Below are 21,812 nucleotides of genomic sequence, written 5' to 3'. Positions count from 1 at the left end.
AAGCAGCCTCTGCGAGCTGCACCCCAAATACTGCAACCTGAGGGCTCCCCCCAGGTGGATCCTCAAGCTGCACATGCTCAGAACTGAGCCCGTGGTGACCTCGCAGGTGCAGCCAGGAAACCTCCAGCAAAAGGAGCAGTGGGAAGCCGACGCTGGCCGGACCTGGCTTAGCATCGCCAGTGCTGCCGCTGTGTGATCTCAGGTGCGGGCGCTCTGCGACCACAACGTGAGTTCCCAGATGAGGACACCGCACCGGTTACAGGTGCAGGTACATTCAGGTGTGGTGTTCGAGGGCTGCCTCATCACTGGAGCGTTCTTTCAGATTTAGCTGAGACTGGCATGGAAGACAGGACCAACGTGGCACCTCACAGCACCGTGTCTTAAAGCAGGCACTCTGGTCAGGACCTGCCCTTTCAACAACAAAACTGACCTGTTTCTGGAGACTCAGAGAGTCTGAGATGCTCCCTGGGGTTCCACTCCCACCCAGAAGGAGGCCATCTGCCATGAGCAGCAGAACACCTGTCGACAGTTGCTCCACCAGTGAGGGAACCATGGCCTCTGAGACGCAGGGGTGGCCTCTGAGCCGACAAATAAGCATGAAGCTGGCTGACCCTTCAGTCCTTCCAAAGGCCCTCGCCAGCTGGGCCATCAGCTCAATGGGAAGTCCAGGATGGCTGTAGCTCCTGATCCTGTGGTCTCATTCCATCCCCTCCATCCAGCATGATTCCTGGCTCATAATTGGCATGCCAAACCTTGTGGACAGAAAGGCATGGATGAATGTGGTCATGCAGCCTGGGAGGGGGTCTGCCTGGCCTCGGTAGAGCTGGCAATGGCCTTGGCGGTCCCCAAGGCCTTTCTTTGTCAGGTGTCATCAGGCCAGAAGTATTGCCCACATTGAGGTCAGAGGGCAGGATAAGAGCTAAACCTGCAGGGGTGAGGAAAGCAGGGCAGGAGTGGGCACGAGGAGGTTTTCCAGGTGGTCAGCGGCCAGTCAGGCAGAGCAGGGGATCAGTGAGGCCATGGCTAGGAGACAGGTACCCAAGATCCCAGAGCAGCCCAAGCTCCAAACTGGAGTCCAAGTCCTGCCCCTCCAGGCAGATGTCCTATCCCTGCCCATCCTAGAGGCCTTGTCTCCGCATGCTGGGCAGGGAGCGGCTGTTCCTGCTAAGCCCCCGCAGCTCCTTGCCCCATCTTCTCGGGGCCAGTGCCAAGGCCTGACACCCAGGATCTTTCCTGTGGCTGTGACTCCATCCTGGGGAGGCACCCTCCTCAAGGCCTCCATTGGCTTGAGATCCCAGCCATCCACATGAGAAGGGCAGTGCGGGCAGAGCTGGTGTCACCGCACCCCAGCCCCACCGACAGACCCGGAGCCAACTGTGAATGATGTGCCAGTCTTCTGACAGCAGCCAGAGGCACACTTCCACACTGCAGCATTGAGTCTAGAAACTCGAGAACACAGGGCTTTCAAAGTCTGCCTCACACAAGGACCATTTGTTCCAACCATATGATAGAATGTCTGAGGCCCCACAAGGCAAAGAGATTCACAGAAACTTTGATTCCTGCAGAATTTAATGTTGTGTCTAACACCGGAGTTACAGGCTGGCAGTATTTGGATGATAAATTCCCAGCCCTCTTTGCCGAAAGAAAGAAAATGTTCTCCCCATCCATTAAATCAAATAAAAGATGATACGTCACCAGGCTGAACAGGGGGCACGGCCATGTGAGAGTCCAGGTTCAACGGCAGGTCTGTCAAGACCAAACTTCTAATTAATGCCTGACACTCTACCGCCTTACGTCACCCTACGGTTAGATGATCTTCTCCTTCTTTCTCCTTCTTCTCCTTTTGAGGATAAAGAAGCTGGGACTTGAAGAGATTAATGAAAATCCAGACAGACAGTAAGCGTGAGACATGTGGGGGGTTCCAATCTTGCTCAAGTCCTAGAGTCATGCTCTCAGCTCCTCTGCGCTGCATGGAGCAGCAAACACCAAACCATAGAGCATTTACAAAAATAACCTTGCTTTGTAGATTCATTTGACAACTCTGTTCAGTGAGGACAGCCACACATTGAGAACACTTACAAAAATGTGTCAATTACAGGGGCCGGCCGCGTGGCAGAGTGGTTAAAGTTCCGTGCATTCCACTTCAGCAGCCCTGGTTTGTGGGTTTCTGGTGCGGACCTACTCCACTCATCAGCCATGCTGTGGAGGCATCCCACATACAAAATAGAGGAAGACTGGTACAGATGTTAGCTCAGGTCTACTCTTCCTCAAGCGAAAAAAGATGAGGATTGGCAATGGATGTTAGCTCAGGGCCAGTCTTCCTCACCAGAAAAACCCCCCAAAAAACAAAAAAACACCAGTGTTGATTACATCCTAGACAAGTTTTGGGAGACCTGCTCAGAAGGGCACCATTCTGCAGCACCAAGACAAAGCTGGGATGGGGACATTGCAAGGAGGTGGAAGACTGTGGCAAGCTCTTCTCTTCACAAAGTGGGACCTGGAGCCTCATTGCTTTTAATGTGTCTCCAAGGAAATCACCAGGAACAAACTCAACCATACAGTCTAATTCCATAAACGTTTCTCCACTGCTTTCTGTGCACCAGGCACAGTGCCAGTGCTGGAGACAGTGGGTGAGCCAGCCCTGATGCTGCCTGCGGGGCCTAACAAAGCATCCTGTGTCTCGCCCGCTGAGGCAGGAACACCACGCTCTAGGAGCTCATGGGAGAAAACGACTCAGTCCCTCGGGGTGGGGCACCACCTCCCAGGGGGATGGCCAGGTACCCAGGTGACCAAATGCAGGAGTGGACAGGGGCAGGCAGAGTGCCAGGGGAAGAAGCGTTGTGAGAACAGCACCGAGATGAGGGCATGAGGTGTGCAGACCCGGTTGGTAGAAGACAAGGATCTAGAAGGACACACGTGGTCCTTCTGCCAGGCTGGTTGATGTTGCGTCCTGAGGACATGGGGAGAGGGTGCAGCTGCTCACTGACCCTGGGATGATGCCACCACAGAGGAACTCAGGAAACACCCCAGGTGGGCTGTGGGCAGACAGAGGTCGGTCCTGTGGAGTTGAGACTTCTCTGCACAAGCCCAATGTGAATGTTCCAGAAAAAACCCCGTGAGTCTGGATGGTCACTCCGAGGAGTGTGAGGTTGGTGGCAGGCTCCCTGGACTGGGCTGGAAATGTCAGTCCTCTGCTTCACACCCAGGGAAACCCGGTGCCTGATTTCCTCCCTGCCTGCTGTCATTGCCACTCATGATGACAAAACTTGGGGACACTCCTCCTTGGGGACATGGCACTTGCTTTTCCAATGAGGATAGACCTTGTTGTGGGCTTAATTGTATCCCCTCAAAATTGATAAGGTGGGGTCATAGTCCCCGGAACCTCAGAATGCACCTTATGTGGAAATAGGGTCCTCGCAGCTGTAATTAGTTAAGATGAGTTCATGAGGGTGGGTGCTAATCCAGTATGACTGGTGTCCTTATAAAAGAGGAACTCTGCACCCAGACACACGCACAGGGAGAGAACCCTGTGGAAGATGAAGGCAGAGATCAGGGTGATGCGTCTACAAGCCAAGGAACCCCACGGATTGCCAGCAAACCCCCAGCACCTGGGGGAGAGGCCGGGACCAGATTCTCCCTTACAGCTTCCAGCTTCCGAAGGAACCAGCCCTGCCGACTCCTGGTCTTGGACTTCTGTCTCCAGACTGAGACAGCACATTTCTGCTGTTCAGGCTTGGCACTCGGAGGCATTTGTCACAGCAGCCCTCGGAGGCTGACGCAGGCGCCCTGGAGTGCAGGTTCTGCCGCCAGGCCCGCCTTGTAGAGTCTGAGGACGCAGCTCCATGTCTGGAATGTGGGAGACTTGTGACGGAAGGGAAGTGTGGCTGGAACCTACAGATGTCACAGTCTGTGTGATCTCGGGCAAGGGGCCTGCCCTCTCAACCTCAGTTCTCCATCTGTGAAGTGGGAGTAACGCAAGCACGTCCCACAGAGAGATTGGTGAGCGTGGGATGAGAAAACGTGCTGTTATTAATAATTGCCTCCAGCGCTGCCTTGCTGGCTGTGCTGTGCAGCCCACGAGGAACGGCCGCAAGGGCCAGCAGAGCATCTGGCCTGGAGTGGACACTGACGTGGAGCGAGGGCTGCTCCCGGTGCTGTGATGGCGCTCATGGGACGGCGAACTGAGCTGCATTTGGGAGGGAAGAAGGGAGGGAATAGAATGCCAGTGCTGCTTAGACAGGCATCCACAGCGTGGAGCCTGGTCATGGAGCCCCTACCACACAGGCTTGGAGATACGTCAGGGCCCAGATGCACAGACGGGATGGCCAGACAGGAACTAGGGTCACAGCATCACACGTAAACCTGCATTGACCTTGCAATGTCAGCGGGCCAGGGAAAAGAAGGGGCTCTGTCTGTAAGGCAATGAGAGATACTCACGTCACTAATGCTCTCCTGAGAGCTTCCGTGAAGGATGCAGGATCTTGTCGCATTTGCTTTCCACATTAATGCCATCCTTCCCTTCAGGCGGCATCCGTCATCGCATGCCCCACCTGGGATAATGAATAATTTTGAAAAGCACATCAAGGAAATAGGCATTCAGGAGTCATTTCATGTCCAGGAAGACGTTTCTGAAGCATGTTGGGAAGATGCAGGCCGGCGGGCCTCAGCTCTGTGAGGGCTTGAAGATACATAACCATGTGCCCCAGATGTAGCGCATGGCAGGGAAGCCTGCGCCCGCTGTGGGTTCCCGGGAGCACTGCTGGGAGCCGTCTCCGAATCTCACACATAGGGGAGTCCCTGGCCAAGGAGACAGACGGAGGAGCAGAGACAGCGACGACTCAGGAATCAGGGTAGTGGGGACCGCAGGACTTGCCGCTCTACCCCAAACCCTCTGGGGCTCCCATTTCACACGGGGTTACAGGCCATGTCCCTCCTGTGGCTGAGGAGATCCGAGGGTCCTGGCCCCTCTCTGTCCTCTGAGCGCTGCCCCCTCACCCTGTGCTCATGCCCCACTGGCCTCCTGGTGGCTGCCTCTGGAACGTTCTAGATGTCCAACTTAGGACCTCTGCACAGCTCAGCCCTGAGCCTAGAATGCTCTTCTCTCAAATGTGCATGAGGCGTCTTCACCTCCCTCCAGGATTTGCTCTTGGGCACCCTTTTCTAGGAGGCTGCCCTGACCCCCAGGGACATCCCATGTCTGGCCTGCCCCGTGATGGCCCCAGACCCTACCCTCACCCGGGTTTGTTTGTTGTTAAACTTCCTGAAGAGTGACATCTTTGAACACACTGCCTCATTTGCTTGTTTCATAGGGTTGATTCTTTGTTACTCTCAGTCCCTCCCGTGAGCAGGTGAGCCCTGATGGCAGGGGCCTTGTATCCCCCTGCAGACACCTGCAGACACCAGCAGATGTGTGCTGAGGGGGACACAAGCGCCCCTCACAAACCCTTCCATGTCGGTGATCCTGGCTGAGCCCCACAACCTCGTGGCAGTGTCAGTGAGTGGCGGTGAATGAACTGAGGAGGCTTGGAGCTGCGCAGGCTGCCCCGGCCAATGAGGGCCACACACCGACCCCGGGAACGCCTGCTGGATGGAATTGGAACATGAATGGGACTACCGTCTGACAGCAATTTTCTGACGCTGACCTGGTGTCCTACAATTTAGTTCTGATACCGACCACCCAGAGTCAGTGCAGACCCCACAGGTGAAAGACTCAGTCCCACAAGACTGCCCCCACTTCAGACACCAGCCGCAAGTGGGGCCCCAGGCCCCTCACACTTCTATCTTCCTTGGCTCCCTTCTGTTTTGGTAATGCACAGAGCTCCGGAGAGCGCTAGACTGAAGACGACAGTTTCCTTACAAAGGGTACAACTCAGGAACAGCCGGATGGAAGAGACACACAGGGTGGGTCTAGAGAGGTCCCAAGCATAGGAACCTCTGTCCCCGTGGAGTCAGGGTGTCTCCCTCCTGTTCCATCAATGTGCTCACCAGCCAGGAAGCTCCCCAGCCTGGCATTGTCCAGAGATTTTATCAAAGTGTCATCACCCAGGCCTGATTGAGTCACTGGTCTTGTGATTGAACTCAGTCTCCAGCCCTCTCCCCTTCCTGAGGGTTGGGGGGTGAGGCTGACACTTCCAGCCCTGTAGTCACAGGGCTGGTGTTTCTGGTGGGTGGGGCCCCTCCTTTGAAACTACCTAAAGGCCCATCCAGAGTCACCTTGTTAGCATAAACTCAGATGTGGCCAGGTAGGGCTCCTTAACAAAGATGCCACTATCAGTCGGGAAATTCTAGAGTGTGTGAAGCTCTGTGCTGGGAACTGGGGACAAAGACCAGATCTGTGCTTCATTATCTCACAGGACCACTCTTGCCAGCACACTGCATTGCTAACGGGCCCTCAGGGGCTGGCAGCTCGGGGGCCCTGAGTGATCATTGACAATTGATGGGTCAAGAAGAAATGCCATCCAAGCTGCCCTCCCCCCAGGGAGCTGGCCTAAGGGACAGGGAGGGACAGAGTGTGGGTTTAAACAAAGCCGAAGTCACTCAGCGGCCCTACTTATCAGGGGCTGCATTGCCTAGGATCCACCACAGGCCAGCCACTGGTGGGGACCCCAGACAGTGGTGGCTGAGGCACCGGGAGACAGAGATACCATGGGAGGCAGGCGAGGACTGGCTGACGTATCTGTCACTGTGACTGCTCATCTCTTTGCCCATCACCCGTGCTGGGGAGTGCACTGTCGCCTGCAGGGTTGAAGCTGGGGGGACTTGCCAGAGGCATCTGCCTTTGGCATTTTCTGCTGAACATTTTTATGAACAAGTTGGATGAAGACACAGGAGGCCTGTTTATCAAATTTACAGGAAGTGCAAAATTGGAAGGCAGAGCTAATAAGATCATGGCAGAATCAAGATGTTTAAATATTTCAACAGGAGGAAATGATCAGGATCACACTTACGTCCCAGAATTGCAGTGCTTTGAGCCATTGCAAGATCATCTTGTCTGAATCACGCGTTTTACCAAAAGTAAGATCCGGAGAGCTTCCATAATTCACTCAACGTTTTACAGCAAACTGTCCTCACCTGGAGGCTCAGAAGCACCTTAAGCCCCATATATCCATGCTTGGAATCTTCTCCTGAGCCAGGTGGTCACTCAGAAGTGGGCATTTTCTGTAGATAAGATGGAGTCACCACGGCGGCAGTCTCCTGTCTCATCCTGCGTCGGTGTTTATTTCTCCTCTCTCCTCATGCTCTGCACTTGAGCAACGGTCAGACTGAATGTCTGCTACTTCTGCAAAGTCTGCCGAATGATCACGTTAGGAGGGAAGGAGGGGAGGAAGGAAGGAAGGAGGGGAGAAGGGAAGGAAGGAGGGAGAGTGGGAGCACACTGAGTGAGGAGTCGTCCTGAGGGATTAATCTAGATTATCTCATTGAACCCTCACGTCAACCCCATGGTCGCCCACATGAGGACACTGAGGTATACAGACCTCAGCATACTTGCCTAAAATTGAGGTTTGGACCTTGATCCATCCGGCTCCACAATCTGAGCTTCCACCCACATGGGTGATGCGATGACACTTGTATATCGATGCCTGAGTCAACGGGCAGGTGCCTCACACTCGCTGAGAAATACACCTCCCCACTGTGCACCAGGTGTGAAAACCGCAGTCTCCTGAAGCTTGGTCTCTGTCTCTCTCATAGAACACTAATAAGCCAGTCTCCTTTGAACTGTAATATGTAGCTGTTCCGTGGTTGTAACTTCATTGCTGGGGTGACCATCCCGACCTCAGGCTGGCCCCGCTGAGAGACTGGGGGTTGGGAAGAAGCGTGTCTGTGCGGCTGAGAGGGGCCCCGGGCTCACAGCAGACGTGCCAAGTCCAGCAGCCTGAGTCCCCTCCACCCCAGGTAAACTAATTAAATTTTGTTGACTAGAAAAGGAAAATAGCGACTGGACTTGGTGTTTAGGATCCTGTCTCACCAAGTCTGGTCTGGCGCACTGTACCAGATAGTCTGCTGCCCTCGCACACGGGCTGTGGGCTTACCCCACCAGATGGATGAGCGTGTGCACATGCACCCACGTGACTAGCGGGTCAGCTGGCCATGCCCAGCAGCCGTCAGAGGGCTGAGACCAGGGCAGAACCGGGGAGGAGAGCCCCTGTGCTCCAGGGGGCGGGATCACCATAATGTCTCCAACAGGCTGGGGGACAGAGTCAGGGAGCATGAGGCCCTTCAGAAGGAAGAGACCCCGAGCTGCAGCCCCAGACTTGGGGGCCCCAGCCCTGGAGAAAGGCTGGACAACACCAAACCCCTCTCCATCCGTACAACTGAGCTGGGAAATTCCCCAGATAGTGCGTGACCCTAGTGAAGCATCTGCCGTGCCGTGAAACTGTTTCCTGACGAAAGCGCTTCCCCCTCAACACAGCTAGCAAGGCCGTGGTCCCCAGTCTGTGTACCCATGGGGACACCAACTCTCGTCCTCGTACAGTTTTGGTTTGAGCTAGTTTTATTAAAAGTATTAAAATTTACTTTCTGTTAAGGGTTCCAAAATCATTCAGCCATAAGAATATTAGAAGTATATTTAGCAAATTTGCATTTGCTTTTGACCAGCTCTAATTGAACCGATGGCTTCATAGTCTGGAAGGCATCCAGTGGTTCTGAACAGAAGATTTTGTTGAATAAGCTGTAAGACACGATCATCACTGAGCTTACGACGCTCCTATTAGTCTTATTTCAAGTTACAACAATACTCTTCCTGTTTTCACACTTCTATTTTTAACTAATGAAAATCTATTACAAAGAAACCCTAATTATAACCTTTGGAATATCATACAATTGCAAATCCACTGCTAATTTTCTTTTTTCAAAATTCCACATATTTGCATAAGAAGCAGACAATGTAAGTTCTCCTCAAATAGTTGGTCCATAAGTAAGATTCCCCGATGGGCTGAACGAGGGCTTTTTTTCCCTTTGCACGTGTTGGGTTAGGCTGGATTAATCCATATTACAAGCCTGGTGAGTGAAAACCCTGGTTTAAAGTAGAACATTGTATATTTGCACACATATTAAATTGGTAACTAACGTATTTCCACGGTAATACAGTGGACAGACAGTGATGGAAAAGCCAAGTGCTTAGTGGGCATCAGGAGGTGGGGACTGGCCTGGTCCTGGCCACTAAGTGATGGTACGACCTTGCGGGAGTTGTGCAGACTTGCCCCAATAATCCTGGGGTCTGCCCTGTGCACTGCAGGGCGTTTGCAGCATCCCTGGCCTCTCCTCTTCTGTGTTGGCAGCACCTCCTCAGTGGAGATAACCACCAATGTCTCCAGATGCTGCCAAACGTCCCCAGGAGCAAAGTCACCCTGCATGAGAGCACCGTGCCAGACGTATGTCTGAAAGCCCCGACACGGATGGTGTGAGCGAGTTTAACTGCCCCACTCCCGGGTGAGGCTCTTTCTGCAAAGAGGCCTGGAGCCTGGCACTTTTTAGATGCATGTTCCCTGCTGTTGCGGGACCTCCTGGCACTTAGGATGTCTAGAATGCAGGAGGCAGGATGTCACCTGCTTTTCAGGGCCCTTCTCTTTATGATGGTCAGCCTCGGTTGACCTCAGTGGCATCAGAAAGTGAAGGCTCTCTGAAACCAGTGATCTGATGATGATGGCAATGATGAGAGAATGGATTTGTACCTGTCCTTGTTGAAGTCACCGGGCACGGAACCTGACAATGGAGGAATGTAGGGCAGGGCCAGGCCAGGAGCAGGCCCAGCAGAGGGATCATTCGGTTAGAGTGGGGCTGCCTCCCAGGCCGGTGTAGGTCAGGTCTGTGCATCACGGCTGGGAACAGGGTGCATCAGAGGGGACAGGGGTGGCAGCTGGTGGACCCTGCTCCCAGGCAGGACCAGGTTGGGGCAGAGGAGGGGCGGGCATAAGTGTAAGTGTTTGAATTTGGCCAAATGTTTTCATTCAGCAGCAACTGTCAAGATGTGTTAGAAGGAAGTTTCCAGATGCTTCTAGAATAAGGTATAGCATTATAAAGAGATCTAGCAAATGGCCAGGTAAATAACATAATACAAGGCATTATGGAGTTGGTGCTTAATAAGAGCGGGCCTCTCCCTTCCTTCCAGCTGCCCAGCCTGGTGCAGTCAGCTATGGGTCCCTCACCCTGTGCACACACCGGCACCAAGCCTGCCTTGTGCCTGCTCCTACTGGTCCCCCGTTGTGTCCTGGGCCTTGGCTGTGGCCACCCCTGTACTGGGGGAGGGAATATCTCCAGGGCTCCCTGTGGTCCAACTTTCCACCATTCCCTGTGCAGACCACCCATGGCAGGGTCCCAATGTCCCCCATTGTCACTACAATCTCCCTTTTCTATTAGACCTCAGGATAAAGTTTTCTGTCCCCTGAGTGTTGATAGAATAGTTCTTCTTGTAACCATCTTCCATAATTTGTCCAAAAGGAAGGCCTTTCTAAAAGAACGGAATCAGTTATGAGCTCCAAAGATTTGCTCAAATGGGAAGGCTTGCTCCCATGCCCCGTGAGGACTGTCTCCAGGCAGGGAGCGCTCACCCTCGGCTTCCTTCCCTGGTGGCCCTGGCCGCCCCAGTGCAGTCAGCCCCCATGTGCACCCCGCCAAAGCAGTTTGTATCCCAAGAGCAAGCGTCTCTGCCTCCCACTTCGCTGGGCTGACTGCACCAGGCATGAAAACGTTTCAAAGTACCTTTGCTTCTCAGCTCCCTGGAGAGTGTTAAAGGTTGCACCGAAAAGCAGTGGGTCTCCAGGGCGTGGTTGGTTAACTCTGTGTCTTGTGCCCTGAAGGACGGAAGGCCGCCAGAGTCCTGGGCCAGAGGAGGCAGAGGAGGCGGAGAAAGAGGACAAAGTCGCCAAGACGCCGCCACCCCAGATCCTCCTGCCCCTGGAGGAGCGGGTGACCCACTTCAGAGACATGCTCCTGGAGAGAGGGGTAAGGACCTGTGCGGATAACGGCCCCTCGGAAGCCGGGACCTAGTCATCGTCCCCAAGACCCGAGGGACACTTCTGCTTCCTCACTGCGCTCTTGGGGTCAGGCTGGGGGAAATTCAGGTGTCACAGGATTTGAGGCCCAGCAACATGAGAGGAGCCCTGCTTCTTGTCTTAATGGAGAAAGGAGAGGATGTGGGGGCGTCCGGGCAGCTTTCTTGGCCTCTGAGCCCTGAACAGGGGTGGGTCTCCTGGAAGGGGCGGTGAGCCGGGACCGGTACAGGGAACGCGTGGCAGTCACAGTCAGATGCCTGCTGGAGCCCGGCCAGGATTTGGGGTCCATGCGTCCCAGAGGGACGTCCCCTGCGGTTTTCTCACTCAGGAAGACTTTCACACCTGTGGATTAGGCCACCTCTTTTTAATCAAATTAGGATCTCTTAGTTGCAGTTGACTTCTGAATCTAAGTTCGAATTTAGGGGGAAAAGAACGTTTTGTAATCAAATCTCCTTCCAATGACTTTTGTTTCCTGCTTTGGCTTTTGGGTGTAAAATGAGCCAGATACAATAGCTTGGCCCAGTCGGGTTTCTTGATAAGATGAGACTGAACTCAGGGGGCAGTAATGGAAGCTACGTGTATCGTGAAAATTATAACGAACCCTGTAAATGACCTTGGGAGTTCGAAAGCCAATTCCCCCTGCAGTCTGCACCGCACCCCCACCCACCGGCCCCCGCTCCTGGGCCCGCCCTCCCAACAGCAGGTGCAGCTGGGAACTGAGGCTCAGGCGTAAGGAAGAGAGAACGAGGAGGCTACCTGTGGAGACCCCATCTCCCCCCAGAGCAGGGGGTCTGGGCAGGGCTCCTCAGAGTCGGGGCTGGAGCACCAGCTCTGGGCGGGACATGGCCCTGGGGGTACAGGGAGCCTGAGACAGTCCCAGCTCTTGAGAACTATCGAGAGGGAGGCGATGGTCCCTGCACCATGAGTTTTAATACACACATCACTTCACCTATCTCGTCACTCACTCAGAACTAAAATACAGCCTTTGGCGCAAGAGACTGGAGGAGAAGTGGACTTGTGAACTCAAATTACGATGCAGTGGGTTAAGCCTAAATTAGCACGTACCAAGAAACACAGAAGTGCAAGACAGGGAATGCCGTGAGCACACGTGCGCATGCAGGAATAGTCGCTGGTATAGATGGAAGGCACGCTTTTCAAAAAGATGATTTTAAAAAACTTATATTTATTAGGCTAAAATTGGGTTTTGAAAATGACTGTAATCCCTCCCCATGCAAATGTTTGTTTTTCAAGCCACGGGAATGATTGGATTAAACTAATCCTTAGTGTGGAACGGCCGGGGAAGCAGCGGGCTCCTCCCCTGTGTGATGTGCGCTCCGCCAGGCCCGCTGGGACTGCACCGTGGACTGCGGACGGAGCAGGCAGCCAAGCCCGGTGCCAGGCCCGGCTCTCCCTCTGCCCTTTGCTCTGCCCCCAGCTAGTTCCATCACCTCTCTGCTCCGCTTCTCCCACTACAAAGCCAGACAGACAAGCCAATAAAACCCATTCACCCCTCGGGTGCTGAGTCCCACACCAGAGAGAGAGGGCTCCAGGGAGCATCAGGATGGGTGTGCTCCATGCTGTTCTGGCCTTTCATGTTCCTAAGCAGAGAAATGGGTCCGCTGTCTCCATGCCCTTTCTCCAGGCATCCCGGGAAGGTGCCAGCAGTGCACTTACTGCCTTGAGACCCATCACTGCCACCCTACAGGGTTGCTGGTTCTGTGGCCCTCAGACTGACCTCATGGTCCTGGAGGCTTGTACCCAATGTCACCACTGGTCACAACCCCTGGTGGCTGCCCTGAACTCTCTCACCCGCACCTTGACCCTCCTTCCACTCTTGGCACAGGGTCCCTTTGCCTCTGCCTGCCACCCTGCCCTGGCTGACATAGGATAGCACACGACGGCTCTGTGTCCCTGCCACGTTGCCAGAGTTATCATGCGAGGCCATAGCTCCTGGAGGGGCGGACTTTCTGATGCTCCTTTGGATTCACAGTAACGCTCAAGGATTCCCAGATTCCCTCAGTGTCCCTGTAGATGCAGTTCCGAGACCAGGCTCCAGTCTTGCCACATGTGCCCTCTGACCCAGCCCAGCACTGACCCCAGAGCAGGCCAGCAGAGCCTGAGACAGGGTTTATCTTCTGTACCAGCTGCAGTTCCATCGCCTCTCCCTCTGCTCCCGGTGCCCAGAGCAACCGCAGGACAGAGCTTAGGGCATTGCACATGCAAATGTGACAGAGCAGAGTCCTCTCCCCGCAAAGGTGCCAAGGCAAGGACCCCTCTCCTCTGGAAACCTGGGAGGTGCATGCTCTGAGTTTGGTCGCCGTGGTCTGTTAGCTCTCTGTCGACATGCAGGATGTTCTCCACTTTTAGTGCATGCACCTCTTCTGATTGCAAAGACAGTGCAGATACCTATGTAATTCTGAGTGTCTGTGTAGACCCAGCCAGGCTGTTCCGGTTGAACTCCCCAGCAGGAGACGTGACCTGTCTCGCTGAGACGTGAGGGCCTTGTAAACATTGGAGAAAGATAAGCAAGCTTTCATTTCATCTCATTCCTGTCTAAGTTTCCCATCTCTTTGTTGTGGAAACACTTTACCAACACAGCATTACACGGGCCTGCGTCGGTGGCGAGGGCTACTGGGAGAGCCCTTTCTCTCCCGAGGGCGCTGGTGGCCACGTCTGCGTGGCCTCTCGAGGTCATCCCAAGGGCCTTGGTTTTACTAATGAGATTCTCTGTGCATTCTTGCCTCACTGAGGAGGGTGATTCCTTTCAGCCTTAGACTCTTATATCTGAGGGTCTTATATATATGGGAATTGGCAAGATCAACCCGGAAACGAGGAACACCGCCCCTACTGTTCTGAGTCCCCCAGGAGAAAGAGCCTGGGGTGCAGCCTCACCCCATCTTAGGAGGATTCCAGAAGAAGCCCACACGCAGCTCATGAATAGAAACGACCACTCTGAATTTACTGCCCATATTATAAAGCAAAGCCACCATTTATGACTTCTTGACTTTATAAAACAGGCCAGCAGATTTCATAAGTTACTTGTGCTCATGAGAATTTGATAGCTAAGCCCATAAGATTTCTAGTTGCTTAAAAATGAGGTCCAGAAAGGTCACTTTTTTCATGGACTGAGTGATTAATACGATTTTTTATTGCATTTGTTCAATGCGTCAGTTCAGAAATTCATGTACTTACGGAGTGATGAAGCTGGGTCCTGTGTCTTTCTGATAGTTTTAAAGGGCTTAGTTTGGGGTATTCTGTGGGAATTATGGATTAGGAACAGGCCTTCGGTTTGTGGTTTTGTAATATGTAAGCGATGGCTCATGGAAGGGTTTGTTTTTATTTTTTTTAACTAGACAAACCACAATGGAGCTTTCTTTCAAACCTCAGTCTATAAAGCGGCTGTTTTGATTGAAGAGCAGATTATTAATTGAATCCTGCCTATTTAGATAATTAGAGAATTTTTATTGAGAACTTCTTCCTTCTGCAGAGTGTCCCTCGGAGCAGGTATGGCTTTTCCAGGGGCAGGAGAGGAAAGACCTTTCCAGAACCCTAGATTTTAATTCAGGGACTCTGGGCACTGCACCTGCCATCCTCTCAGGGGTCCCTCCATGGGTGACCTTTGGCCAGCCTCCCACAGTGGGCAGCTTCTGGGAGACGGGCTCACACTGTGGCCAGCTCCGCGGGTGAGCCCCCAGAATTTGGGTCCGAGTCTGTGCTAGAATGAGGAACTCACAGGCCACGTGCTCATGCTGGCCAGGCCACAGTGGTCTCTGCCTGCATGGAGACGGTGTGGATCGTGAGGTCAAAGGTATAAAGTTGGTACAAATGAGGCGGAGGCTCCTTACCTGGGGTCTTCCTGCTAGTAGGCCAGTGAGAGAGGGGCACCTTCTCCCAGGCAGGACGAGGGGCAGCCTGGCTCCCCTACTTCGGAGGCCCCTTCCCTGGTAAGTGGTGTCTGGCGCCCCTTCCCCTAGACATGTCAACAGCAGTGCCTCTCTAGAGCTGCAGTGGGCCCCAGGCCAGGACATGTGCTGGACAGGCTCCTGCAGCCTCACCTGCGAGCACACGCCCTGGAGCCCAAGCCAAGCTGTGCTCCTGAGTCCTGGGCACCCCGGGGGCAGCCCCACGCAGTGACGCTGTGCTTCTGGGGAAGCTTACCTGCTCCCTGTTCCTATAGCAACTCTTCCAAATCTCCCAGGCACGTAGTAATACCTCTAATGACATAAAATTGTACTATGAAAGGAATGCACGCTTATTATAGAAAATTTGCAAAATATAAAGAGTATAAATAAGAAAAAAATCACCTGAAATCCTACCCTAAAAGGCAATTATTTTCATCAATGAGGTACATTTCCTTCCAATCTTTTTTTAAAAACATAGGCTTTTAAAAAAATGATCAAGAATAAACATTTTTATCTTATAGTACAACCAAGATTGAACTGTAATTGAACATGGCTGAACCAATTATTTTTTATATAGTTAATTTCATAAGATTCAACCAAGTTTATAAATCTGTATACTGTTTCCTCCTTTTAAGCATTTTTTAAAAGTATTAGTATAAACCTTTGGAAAACAGTTTTTCTTTTCTTTTTTGGAGGAGGATTGGCCCTGAGCTAACATCTGTGCCCATCTTCCTCCTCTACTTTATATGTGGGATGCTGCCACAGCGTGGCTTGATGAGCAGTGCTAGGTCTGCACCCGGGATCCAAATCGGCTGACCCCAGGCTGCTGACGCGGAGCATGTGAGCTTAGCCACTGTATCACCAGGGCAGCCCCAGAAAACATTTTTGATGAGGGCACAATATTTGATTCATCATCAGTTCAAAGATCCTGCATTTCCATTCACTTAGTGTCTTTCCCAATTTTGCTGTTTTAAATAATATTCTGGTGATCGTAACGATGCATGAACTTTTGTTTGTGTGTGTAGGACTGTTTCCTACAGGCTGTCAGCATCGGATCTCTATTACCAAATTGTTTTTGAAGAAGGCTCTTTTATACAAGGTATTCTCCCGGCAGCAATGTTTGAGGGCTCCTGGGAATTGGTTTTGCCCACAGCTCCATAATCATTGAATTCTAAGAACTATAAATATTTACAACTTATTGGTTTTTGAATCTCGTTGTTCTTTTCCTTGGATTTATGTTTTCTCTTGGTTTCTATGCTCTGGTTCCTCTTTCCCGAATCTACCACCATGGCCTTTGGCGATTGAGCTCTTCGGATGCTATTAGAGTCACTCCTCCCCCGGTGTCAGATCACATTCTCGTCATCAGGCTGGCTTGGGGGAATCGTGGACCACCCACTCTAGTGCTTAGAATGGGATTGTAGCTATCCCTAATGTGAAAATAACCTTCAAAAGTAACGTAAATCAGCTGAGGATGCTGTGCAATGACAGTATGAAATTTTATTTATCCATCAAAGTAGGAAAAAATAGCTTCAACTGGTGAAATCTTATGATAACCAGGAGACGGGGGTGGGGGTCAGGGGTCCCCGAGTTTGGGAGAAGCAGGCAGGCCTTTTTGCTCACTTCGGGATCCACCTGCAGGTCACCTGGCCTCGTGGGAGCCCTCCATGTGCTGACCACTCCCCCTCTAAGTGGGAGGGACTGGACATCTCCAAGGGCGGTTCTCAGCCAAGGAGGGGCAGGGACCAGCAGGTAGACCCCCACAGCCCTGTCCTTGGTGGGACAGATCTCAGGCAAGTTCTGGCATGTTCTCATGACCCTTCCAAGGTTCCCTGGCGAGACTTGGCCCAGTGGCCCACTGTGGGCACATGCTCATTTGTGCATCGTCATTGGCTTTTCTCCTTCACGGGCAGCTCCCAGTGTGCCTGGAATCACCTCCCAGATGCACCGCTCGCATCCAAGCCCCTGTCTCAGGGCTGCTTCTGGGAGATCCCAGAGGATGATACAGCCTCACCACCAAGAATGAGGTGCTGTGTCCGTCTCAGGCCGCCTTCAATTGTCAGGAACTCCAGAGGCAGAAATAGAAGACACAACTCTGCCTTCTAGGAAATTGGGTAAAGAGGGCAATGGCGTAAGTGCCAACTACAAAGAACAAGACGTTTCTTATCAGCCTGAGCCTGCAGGCAGAGTGGAGGGTGGGAGGAAAGGAGGGCAGAGGAAGGATGTGTAGGAGGGACGGGGCATGGCCAGGCAGCTTCTCAAAACTGAAACCCGTCCACATGGAACTGGCGTCTGCAGGGCTCCTGGGAGGTGGCCACGGGAGTCTCAGGAGGAGAAAGTCCTGGAAGGAGGGTGAGAGGGCGGGGTAGGGCAAGCTGTGGTTGGAGGTGGAAGGTGTTGGGACAAGTGTGGGAGCTGGAGATGGAGAAGCTGCGGGCAACCTAGACAAGCTCATAGACGAGGGGCCGTGGCCCCAGACTCTGGCCCATGGTAGCAGAGGTCTATGTGCTCAGGCTGGAGGGAGATTCGTGCACCTTCTTCGGGGGCCACGAAGTCTCCTGCGTGGCTCACACCCACCTGCCCCGGTGGTCTTGGTGCCCCTTCAGAGCCCCACACCTGCTTCCCCGCCTCCCTCCACCCAGGCAAGGAGGGCCTTGTGCTCCCCCTACTGAGGCCTCAGTGAATTTCCCTGAGGCCAGGGGAGACCAGCGGGACTGAGGACAGCAGGAAGGGAAAAGGGCACCCTGGTCGATGGGCCAACTAGCCTGCAGCACGTGCTTGGGGCTTGTCAGTGAAAGGGACAGGGTGGGTGCCCCGGTGCCCAGCCCGGCCGCACTGCTTTCAGCTGAGAGGGTCTCCCGGGCAGCTGCAGGCTCAGGCCGCTCCTCACACACCTTGAGGAGTCCTTTCTGTCTGTCTTTGTTTCCCCTGTGTCTCTAACATAACGTAACACAACGTATGTTCCATAGGAGTTTCATCCACTTGTTTACATTAATACGCTCTGTGCAGTTGTCCTGTCTCCCCCTCTGCCCAGGCGGCGCAGAGTGAAGAAAAGAGTGACTTGAGAACAGAGAGGGTGATCGTATTTCAAGTCTGTTTTCTTGTGATCAGGAGATGAGCGTGATGGTAGCAGACTGCTTCCTTCTGCAGGATGTTTACAGTCATAAAACCAGCAGGAAACGTTGCCCCTAAAGATGAAGAGTTCACGCTCTGGGTTCCAGATCTCTATTTACAGACACCAGGGAAGTAAAGAGTAAATGCAGCGTGATAGATAATCAAATTTGGTCAAAAACATCTGGAGGAAGAGGATTTGTGTTTGAGATGGGACTCATCGCTGCACAGAGACCCTGGGAACACCCAGTGCCTCGTTCCTGAGCTGAGCTGAGCAGGCAGGTGCTCTGGCTGGACCCCTACAGAGCTGGGGATGGAAGCAACGGACATGGAGGAGAGCGGAGGGCGAGCAGCACAGACAGAGAGAGAGACAGACGTGGTCCCCTGCTCCGCAAGGGCACATGCAGTCACGACTGCCCCCAGCTGCCCCAGGAGGATGTCAGGGGGGAGCCCCGAGCCTCCAGCATCAGCATAGTGCCTGGACCGCATGGCCAGCTGGGGTGATGAACCGGTCAGGGCTCCAAAGGAGCCGCCCTTCTCCACCCCCCACCCTCCTCTCTGTTCCTTGGGTCCCTGCCCTTTTCTGTGATCCGAGGACTGACAGACACTTGAGCAGTCTTTGGTTTTGAGGATGAAAGGAGCACCTGCCTCCTTCAGGGCGCCCTGCCCCTGGCTTGGGGGGACGCAAGGATCTCTGTCCCAGGGGATTGTGGCCAGTCAGACGCCGTCAGACGCTGGCAGGACTTGCATTATCCCACATTTCAGCCGTAACTGAACCCTCTCTGACCACTTTGCTGAAATAGAACCCACTCTTCTCTAAAGTCAGTCTCCAGGAGCAACAAAAGACCTTTTCCTCAGTTTTCCGAGAGGCTTTGGTGAAGCTGCGACTGAGGTTGGAACCAGTTCCATCGGTGACTTTTCTCTATGTGCACAGGACCCTGCTCACCTCTCAGTGGCTTCTGATCCAGAGTCGGCCCCTCTCGTGCACAGCAGGTGGAGTGGGGGGAGCTGCTACTTTGTGGGGGACCCTTGCCGGCTGGGATGGGTGCTCAGGGCAAGGTGGGCCCCACATGACGGCAATGCAGAGCCCAGCTGGCCAGGCAGCTGCCCCGTTGAACCTGGGGAAGCAGCTCGGGCCAGGCCACGGGGGCCCTGGGTGCTGGCTGACCAGTCTGAGGCCTCAAGAAAGAGAACCCTTGGGAAGCAGGGTCTATGGTTGGAGGGAAAAGGACGCTGGGGGACAGGGGAGCCGATAGGAGATGGTTGTATTCATCCAGGCATGAGATGACCACCGCCAAGTGCTGCAGTGAAGAGGTCGCCATTTTGCTACTTGTTCTGGCAAAACACTTGGGGATTTTTCAAACAAGGTTATTTTCATGGAGTGAACATTGAAAACAGCTGTGAAAAGAGGGGCCTAGCTCATGCGCCCCCCCAGAGAGGTACCAGCTTCTTACCTCTGAACTGCAGCCTCCCTCGGCCTGCCATCTCTCCAGCAGTGACATCTGAGGTGCAGACAGTGCCACGCAGGGAGCCCCCTGTGCCACGTAGCCACAGCGGTGGCCTCTGACCCCTGCCCAGGGGTCGATGCCATTTTATGGCGGCATCTGTTGGGGTTGGAAACTGCGTCCGGCCTGCGTCCACACTGCTGCTCCTTCTCTGGGCCTGTGTTTTAAAAGAAATGGGAATAGATAGCAACTCAGACACTAATGGAGAATCAAAGGAGAGTCCGCCAGCGGGAGAAGCATGAGGTGCGGGAGGCTGGAGAAGAGAGGGCATGGCCACCAGCCCAGCCTCCAGGGACCACCTGGCCATATTGTCATGACTCTGACTCAGAGGTGACACTCCAACGATGACTTAAAGGAGGAATGTGGGTGCCTGTCAACGGCGGGGAGCAGCACAGTCCTCCGACAGTCTCAGATACGCCATCCCACCAAGACAGAGCTCTGCCTGCCCAGTCCCCTGGTGGCTGGCACACTGACCACTCAGACGCTCCCGGGATTACAGTTGCTGATTGTCAGGAGGTGACCCCAAGACCCCAGAACATGCTTCAGGAGGGGAGACAAAGTCAACACATCACACAGCCAGGCTGTGGTGGAAGCACTGGACTTCTGCAGGAAAAGATCTGAAATTGGCTGAAGAATTCAGTTATTGGAGGACCAAATTACATGCAGAATGTCAGAGAATCAAAGAAGTGTCAGGCATGACTAGGATAGAGAGCACTGCTGAGAAATGAGGGCTGTGGAAGAGAAATAATAATGTGCACTAGTCCTGGGGACCTGCTGTGTGGGCAGAGTCCCAACATGGCCCCCAAGAGCCCCACCCCTGGAGGTACACATCATGAATAATCCCCTCCCTTGAGAGTGGGCAGGCCTGTGAATAAGAGGGGGGCTCACCCCATGACAACATTGCATTATGTTATGCAAGGCTGGGTCTTATATAGAGATTCTCCTTCTCCCCCCATTGTGGAGGGGACCCCTTGGCCCAGAACTAAGGGTGGTCTCTCCAAGCTGAGAACTGGGCCCCAGTGGACAGCTCAATCGTTGCCCCTTGGGATGAACTTCCTGGGCAAGAGACTGTGGGGACAGGGAGGGTGGGCTTCTACCAGAAGCGAGTCACACGATTGATCATAACTGCAGTTATCAAGAGGCTTTCTTCAGGAGCAGCTCTCTCTCACAGACAGGGCTGTGCCTACCCGCAGGCAGTGGAGGGCCCATTTCACACACGTCTCTCCAGCCTTCCCTCCTGCTCCAGCCTGTGTCCCAGGTCCTGCCCCCGAGCCGCCCCTCGCCCAACCACTGCCACCCTTCTCTGAACTTCAAGGGCATCTGTGAGCATGGCCGTCAGGTAATCTGACAGAGGCAGTTTTGTCATTGTAAATTACAGTCATTGTGGACATAGAGAGATCTCGCCTTAAATACAGATTGTAAATTCCTTTGGAAGCAAAAAATATATAGCATTATTTTTAATATATTTTATTATATATCTAGAACTCAACAAATTCTCAACATACTGGTAGAGTTAGTTGTGTGGCACCAATTCTTCATCATCTTCTGCCCTCTCTACAGGGCTAGGAACTTTTGAGATGTTCACAGATGCCCATTTGATTGAGCTGAATTGAGGTTGCCACAATTTCTCTCCATAACCGCCCAAACGCACCTGTGCTCAAGTGTCCGCTGTCAGAGAACAATGAGGCACTCTGCTGGATGCTTTCCCAGAAAGTCCCAACCCCCAGTCCCTGTGATGTGTCCACGTTTCACCATGTTCTCAGTCAACTGCAAAAAATTCCTGAGTGGAGCCTGGGTCATCCAACCCAATAAAAGGGCTCATGAATATTAACAAAGGGCCTTGATTTTTATCATCGAAGTTAGATATTGTCAATTTAAAAAATCCACATGTTCTGATGTACCAAGTCAAGCAGGCATTTATTGAAATAGTACCAGGAATAATTTAACCTGTTACAAAAGTAAAAATGTGAGTAGGATTTTGGTTTTGTAAACTGCCACTTAGCTTCCCTATCCTTGGTGCCCGGAAATTTATTCCCTGCCCAGGCCAGGGTGGCCTTCCTAAAGCACACGTTGCATCTGTCTCCTCCCATCACTCTCAAGGTGGGGTCCAGGTTCCCAAATACACCTGGGGGTATCCTGCACATCTGCGCTGTTTCTGCTGCCTCTTCCTGGCTCCTCATAGGCTCCTTCATCCCCAACCAAGTCCAACCCTTTGCAATTCCTGTGTTCCCCGTGGTGCATGAATCCTGACCTTTGCACCCAAGGACAGCCCCGCCTGGAACATCCCTTCAAGCCCTTTCACAGGG

The 21,812-nt window shown here is 53.2% G+C and overlaps 1 protein-coding gene across 1 annotated transcript in view; it reads left to right on the top strand.

The window, feature by feature from the left end:
* The window catches only part of TCERG1L (transcription elongation regulator 1 like), a 222,220-nt gene that overhangs the window by 189,995 nt on the left and 10,413 nt on the right, over positions 1-21,812 (top strand). The window contains exon 9 of the mRNA XM_046655503.1: positions 10,797-10,941. Within this exon, the coding sequence (XP_046511459.1) occupies positions 10,797-10,941 (145 nt within the window). The remainder of the gene's footprint in view (positions 1-10,796; positions 10,942-21,812) is intronic.

Source organism: Equus quagga, chromosome 2 (genome assembly GCF_021613505.1).
Source record: "Equus quagga isolate Etosha38 chromosome 2, UCLA_HA_Equagga_1.0, whole genome shotgun sequence".
NCBI classification, from domain to species: domain Eukaryota; kingdom Metazoa; phylum Chordata; class Mammalia; order Perissodactyla; family Equidae; genus Equus; species Equus quagga.
This window is presented reverse-complemented; position numbering and strand designations above follow the sequence as displayed.